Source organism: Corylus avellana, chromosome ca2, assembly GCF_901000735.1.
Source record: "Corylus avellana chromosome ca2, CavTom2PMs-1.0".
NCBI classification, from domain to species: domain Eukaryota; kingdom Viridiplantae; phylum Streptophyta; class Magnoliopsida; order Fagales; family Betulaceae; genus Corylus; species Corylus avellana.
The window spans coordinates 43995138-44001923 of NC_081542.1; the positions used below are offsets into that span (position 1 = coordinate 43995138).

Consider the following 6786-nt stretch of genomic DNA (forward strand, 5'->3'; position numbering starts at 1 on the left):
TTTTGGTTAGTTTGCTTTTGTGTGCTTTAGTTTTGGAATATGTGCTTAGCAGATATTTGGTGCGGTTTTTGGATTGATTCATTAAAAAAAAAAAAAAAAAATTAATTTTTTTATTGTTGTGTTTATTTTTGTAAGTATTAATAAAAATGAGAACTCTAAATATAATAATAATATTAAAATAAATATTATTTAATTAATATTTAAATATAAAAATAAAAATAAAAAATAAAAAAAAGGGCCCCATTTAAAAATTTTGTCTAAGGTCCAAAAAACATTGAGCCGGCCTGCTTGGCATCAATCTAAATGCATCATTTTCAAGAAGAAAAGAAAAAAAAAAAAAAGCTTACTACTTCACCTCTTTGAAGTTGTGTATATATAGTCTTCCCGTCCCCCCATCAGGAAGCTCTGGGGGGGCGGGTATGTCTCCCGTCCCCATCAGGGAAGCTCGGGGGAGCAGGGGATGCAAGAAGACCATGCATACACAGTTTTGAATTCACGTTCTTTAACTTTGACACTTTTTTATACTATCACTTGTCTCGAAAACTTAAGATTGAATGAAGAAGTGTATTGAATCATTTAATTTATATTTGAACGATTTATTTTAAATTGAAAGTGGACAATTTGTGTTTTAATGCACTTAATTTGTTGCAGTTTGAAGATGTTGTGCATAAGATCAAAATTATGAAAGGGGGAGGTTGGTTCAGAAGGAAAATAAAATATGAGGAAAGAGTGATCTTAAAAGGGATCAATGGCACCGTGTTGCCTGGTGAATTGCTAGCCATATTAGGCCCTTCTGGCAGCGGCAAAACAACTCTCCTATCTGCTTTGGGACGCCGGCTTAGACATACTAGTGGAAGCATAACCTACAATGGCAAATCCTTCTCTGCAGCAATGAAGCGAAACACTGGATTTGTAGCTCAGCATGATGTATTCTCTCCACACCTCTCTGTCACTGAAACACTAGTCTTCACTGCTCTGCTCCGGTTGCCGGCCGGCTGTCTCACTAAGGAAGAGAAAGTTGCGCGGGCAGAGGCCGTGATTGATCAACTTGGCCTCACAAAGTGCAAGAACACCATTATTGGAGGGAAAATTGTTAGAGGGATTTCAAGGGGAGAAAGGAAGAGGGTGAGCATAGGGCAAGAACTGCTTATGAATCCAAGTCTAGTGTTTCTTGATGAGCCAACAACTGGTCTGGACTCAACCGTGGCTAAGAGAATTGTGCTGACTTTATGGGAACTGGCTAGAGGTGGGCGGACAGTGGTGATGACTATACACCAGCCTTCTAGTAGGCTATTTTATATGTTTGATAAGGTGTTACTGTTATCACAAGGCACTTGTCTTTATTTTGGGAAGGGGGAATGTGCCATGGAGTACTTCTCCAGCTTGGGATATGCTCCATTAAGAGATATGAATCCTGCAGATTTCCTGTTAGATCTTTCAAATGGTATGCACTCACATTTAGCTAGCCAAAATAGCTAAAAGGTTATTTTAGCTGGTTATATAGCAAATAAAATCTGACCAAAAAAAAACCTCGCATCCGGCTAATCAAAATAATTAAGGATTTGCTTAGCTGTAGCTAAACAATGGATAATTTGTATTAATTAAAAAATCAATATGATTTGCTCTCTTCTTTGGGAAAAGTGAAAGTAAATAGCTAAATTGTTGATCTAAATATAAATGATTTGAAAAAATTAGTAGCTAAAATAAAAAATATATATTCTTTAACTAAACATTTACTGAGAATTGCTATTTTGCATTATGCGGTCATTCTCTCAAAATACTTACCTAACATGGCATGCTTAATCTACCCTTAATTTCTTTTTCGTTTTTAATTAAGAATGATCTAAGGACGGATGGAGCATACCATAGAGATGCCTATAGTCTTAGAATTTTATGAGATTTTCTGCATGTTGAGCATTGGTCTTATTGGCATTACTGTCATTTTCAGTTCTTGACAATAACAGGAAAGTATTAAGGTGTAATTTTTTTTTTCCCTAAGCAAACCAATTTCATTACTAAGAACAGAAGTACAAATGAGAGCTGGTTCAAATCTAAAAGATTCAACTAGTAGAAGAGATACTATAGAGTAATAAATGACAAATTTTGTTCGTTTATTGGCAAAATTTGGACATGACTTCAGAAATTGATGGTAACTTACAAATATGTTTTCATGTCATGGTATCAGTTAATTACTCTTAGTAAACCATCATATAGATGAGCAGGTATATCTTCTGGGGATGCACAAGAGGACCGAGCAGCTGTAAAGAAAGCTTTAGCATCGGGTTATAAGAGTAATCTTGCCCACAAAGTGAAAGCAGAGCTTCTGCAGGATTCGGGCAATGAATTTCAGATTGCTTCTGAAGGCAATAAGTTGGGCAGATGGAGCACGACTTGGTTGCAGCAATTCTCCTTGTTGCTTAGAAGGTGTGTGAAAGAAAGGAGTTATGAGTCCTTTTCATCCCCCAGAGTTGCTCGGGTTTTGGTCCTTGCATTTTTTGCAGGTCTTCTATGGTGGCAATCAGGCCCTGCTAACATCCAAGACCGGGTATCAGATGCATTCTTTCTCTTCTCTATAATTTGAACATATAATTTATGGTGTCGCATGTTTTTCCTCACAACCCACGAACTCGACACGAATTCAATACAAAATTTGTAAATAATATATCTCCATCACAAGGCTTTTTACTACAGTTGCTTGTGTTGTTCATGTAGGTTGGACTTCTTTTCTTCTATAGTCAAATTTGGGGACTGCTACCACTCATCCAGGCAATTTCTATTTTTCCTCATGAGCGCAGGATGCTAATAAAGGAAAGATCTTCTGGCATGTATAGGCTGTCATCTTACTTTATGGCTAGAACAGTTGCTGATCTTCCAATGGAGCTCACCCTCCCAACCCTCTTTGTCACCATTACCTATTGGATGGGAGGGCTGAAAGCCACTGCCATCAACTTCTTCTACACCTTATCTGTTGTTCTACTCAATGTTTTGGTAGCACAAGGCCTTGGGCTTGCAATTGGTGCATTGGTAATGAATCAGAAATCAGCTATCACATTGGGATCTGTAATCATGATCGCATTTCTTCTGCCTTGTGGCTACTTTATTCAAAGTTTTCCAGCTTTCATATCTTGGATTAAGCATGGATCTTTTAGCCTCTACATATACAAGCTCTTGTTGGGGTCGCAATACAAGGCCGATGACACCTATCCATGTGCTTCAAATCACCCTTGTTTGGTGGGGAACTTTCCTATTGTTAAGTATGTTGGGCTTGACAAGCAAGGTTTATCTGTTGTTGCATTGGGCATAATGCTAATTGGTTATAGAGTTATGGCATATTTTGCTCTCATGAAGGTGGGCATGATACATAAATAAGTCGCATCATCTACCTAGCAAAAGGAATGTAAGAGCTTCATTTTCTCTACTTTCTTCCCACCCTTCATAATCACCAATCATGGCATATATAGTTGTAATTGTGATTTAAACATACTTCTATATGGTTTAATTAGACACATATTGGTTTTCAAGTGGTAGCTTAATCGGCTAAGAACTATGTTTGAAAAACGCTATACCGACTCCAAAAACTTGTTTATCACAATTTATGGGGAATTAATACTATAAAGCAATAAACAATTCAATCACCCAAAATATATAAAGCAATAAAGAGGTAGACACAGATATTTTGGTTACGAAGAGGAAACCTTTTAGAAACTGATCTAAAAGTAAAACCTCTCCGGAGCAGCCAAACCCAGAAAATCACTATCAAAAGATTATCTAAAAATTACAGACATTAGGAACACTTACAAGCCTTTGTAAGACCTTGGCTCTGTAAGATCGACAAGCCTACAACTCGTCTCCTTGCTCACAATCTTCTTCAACGTAATTCTCATTTACCGGACCCTTCCGATAGACTTCTCAAATATAGATTTATCAAAGGAATAACTAAAACTCTAAGAGATTCAATTTAACGCTCACCACATATGATCTCTCTTAGCACAGCCTCCGACGAACTCTCTGAGGGTGAAAATTCGTGTCTCTTTCTTCTATAATGATGTATATATATCAGTATATCAAACCCTAGACCTAGGCTCACTAAAAACACATTTTTGGGCATAATAGGTACGAGGTGTCCGGACAGGTTAATGGGCTGTCCGGACACGGCCTTACGGAGCAAAAATGGAGTTTCTGGAAATGTGGTCCGGACCCAGGGAAGGCCTGTCCGGACCGGGTGAAACAGCATTCTAGAAATGCTATCCAGTTTTGATCAACAACTCCGATTGAGGAGCGTTTGTGGTCCGATTGAGCTGAAATTTTGCATGGACGTTCATAACACATGAATCTATATTATGAACGGTGAAGATTGGATTCTGAGCATTCTATATTAGTGTTTGAGCCTGTGAACAGTAGTCTTTGTATTTTGGAACTGAATTAAGCCAACACAAGAACTAACAATATTTTATAAAGTGAATGTCATTAGTTCTCATCCTCCCTCCCTTTGTACGGAGATGTCGGAAAAAAAAAAAAATAGACACACTGAGTTTATCTCTAGCTCCTATTATTGTGCACTTATTATTTGAAGATCAAATTCTGGTTTTATTTTTCTTTTACCAGCAATGATACTATTGGCATTCGTGAGCTTCAAAAAATCCTGAACCAATAATTTGAGATTAAGGATTTGGGCTCTCTTAGCTACTTTCTTATATGGGAAGTGTCTCTTGATTCCGATGGTTACTATCTTTCAAGCTAAATATGCTTTGGATCTTCTCTCACAAGCTGAACTTACTGCCTGTAAAATTGTTGTTAGTCCCATCGAGACAAATGTCAAATTTTGAGCAACTAACGCTTCAGATCGATCTCCTATATACGTAACAACCAGAATGCAGTTCAAATTGCCCATATTAATGTCTTCCACGAACGCACCAAACCCATCAACATCGACTATTATTTCGTGCGCCACCATCTCTTGCAAGAAACTCTCCACCTCTATACTATAAAATATGCTAATCAGATGGCTGATGTGTCGAAACATTTATGTGATCTTGTACTTTTCAAACTCAAGTTGACTTCTACATTACCCCTATTGAGTTTGAAGGAAGATGTTATAACATATTCAAATATGTTTTGGATACCTTTCTTTCTTGTTGGCCTTTATATCACCACTTGATTCTATTGCGTTTATTTGTCACACTGACCAAATATATTCTATGATATTTCGTATCATTTCTCTACTTGATTTCATTCTGACCAACCGTACTCAACTAGTCTTGTTCTATGTTGGTGGAGTTTTTGACCTTCAAAGTGAGAGGCCAAAGCATCCCATCAGAGGCATGCTTCAATGGCCTTAATTTTTTGGAAGAAAAAGAAAATAGTAGGTGACTTGGGGTCCTTGTGAACATAATTATAGCCCGTGAAAGACAATGTGTGTCCATGTGCTTATGTTTACACAAATATGGAAACCATGACAAAATATGTACTGTGATTAACTGACCTTATTTTGTTCACGCCCACGCCCATGCCGACCCACTTCCTCTAATGCTGTTGGGTGCTTATTTTCTGTCTCCTCCTTCTCTTCTTTATGCAGACCACAAATACATGGGTCCGAAATGCATGCCACAGCCAGGACATGTCTAAATTGTCAAAGATCCTCGTTTGCAAGGGGCCCATGATCTTTTACTAAGTGGTCTGCTGGGCCGTACATATCCAACATTCCTTTATCCAGAACCTCGAAAGTTTGAGCCCAACTTTACCCCATCACCAGGCCGGCGGCTGCTATAAATTATTATTGTAGAAGAACACATTCTCACTCGATTAAAACTTGTTGACACGCATTAATATGTGATTTGAAAGTATTAAAAAAATTAACTAAAAATTGAGGATAAATTGTAGAGTTTGGGTTCGATCGAATTCATGGCGTGTGGCTTTGATACCATCTTCAATGACAATTTTTTGTCCCAAAAACTTAAGATTATTAAAAATGATGAATTTAATTGTTTAATTAATTAATAATCAAACAATATCAAGTCTAAGTACATGGCCATTTTTGTTGTGACATATGTTAGTTGATTGTTGAGCAATACGTACGACATACCTATCATATTTCGAAACCTATACAAACCCAAGTCAAGAATCCATCATAATTGTCTGCCTTTTTTTATAAATGCTAGTCATTAGTTTCTAGCTAGACCCACATGTTTCTGAATTTCGATTAAGACGCCCATTTGTGATCAGAACTGCATGATGCCAATTATCGCTTTCTCTTATGTTCGAACCAAAAAATAATAATAATCTCTTTTCTTACATGTATATATATATATAAGACAAGGATTTTTTTTTTTTTTTAATAAATAGTAGCTACAAAATCTTGATAAATATCACTTACTTAATTACTTGTAGCTATATATCGTCTTTTGTAATTTTTTATTTTATTTTATTTTAATCAAATTAGGAAAATGATTATATTGAATCAAAACACTCAAAAAGTGGTGGGTTGGTTCCACAAACTCTAAGCGAAAATAATAGTGTAGAAATAGAATAATAGGCCAAACACGTTACTTGATTCTCTCTAAAGGGTTGCATAAAACAGTCACTGGAACAAAAGGAAAGCAGACATGGGAGCGGACATGGGCAAACCTATCTAAACCCTTGCTAAGAAACTACAACAACCCTGGAAAGGAAGTTAAAGCGAGAAATGCACTGTCAAAATCCAAAACATGAGCCGATGAAGAGTCTCTGATAGCATAGTCTCCGCAACAAAATCAAACCACAATAACACAATGAGACTAAAACCCACAA

The 6786-nt window shown here is 36.9% G+C and overlaps 1 protein-coding gene across 1 annotated transcript in view; it reads left to right on the plus strand.

Annotated features, from left to right (window-relative positions):
• The window catches only part of LOC132169896 (ABC transporter G family member 9-like), a 4401-nt gene extending 1032 nt beyond the window's left edge, over window positions 1-3369 (plus strand). The window contains exons 3-5 of the mRNA XM_059580840.1: window positions 642-1444; window positions 2223-2545; window positions 2713-3369. Of these exons, the coding sequence (XP_059436823.1) occupies window positions 642-1444; window positions 2223-2545; window positions 2713-3369 (1783 nt within the window). The remainder of the gene's footprint in view (window positions 1-641; window positions 1445-2222; window positions 2546-2712) is intronic.
• Window positions 3370-6786: the final 3417 nt, after the last annotated feature.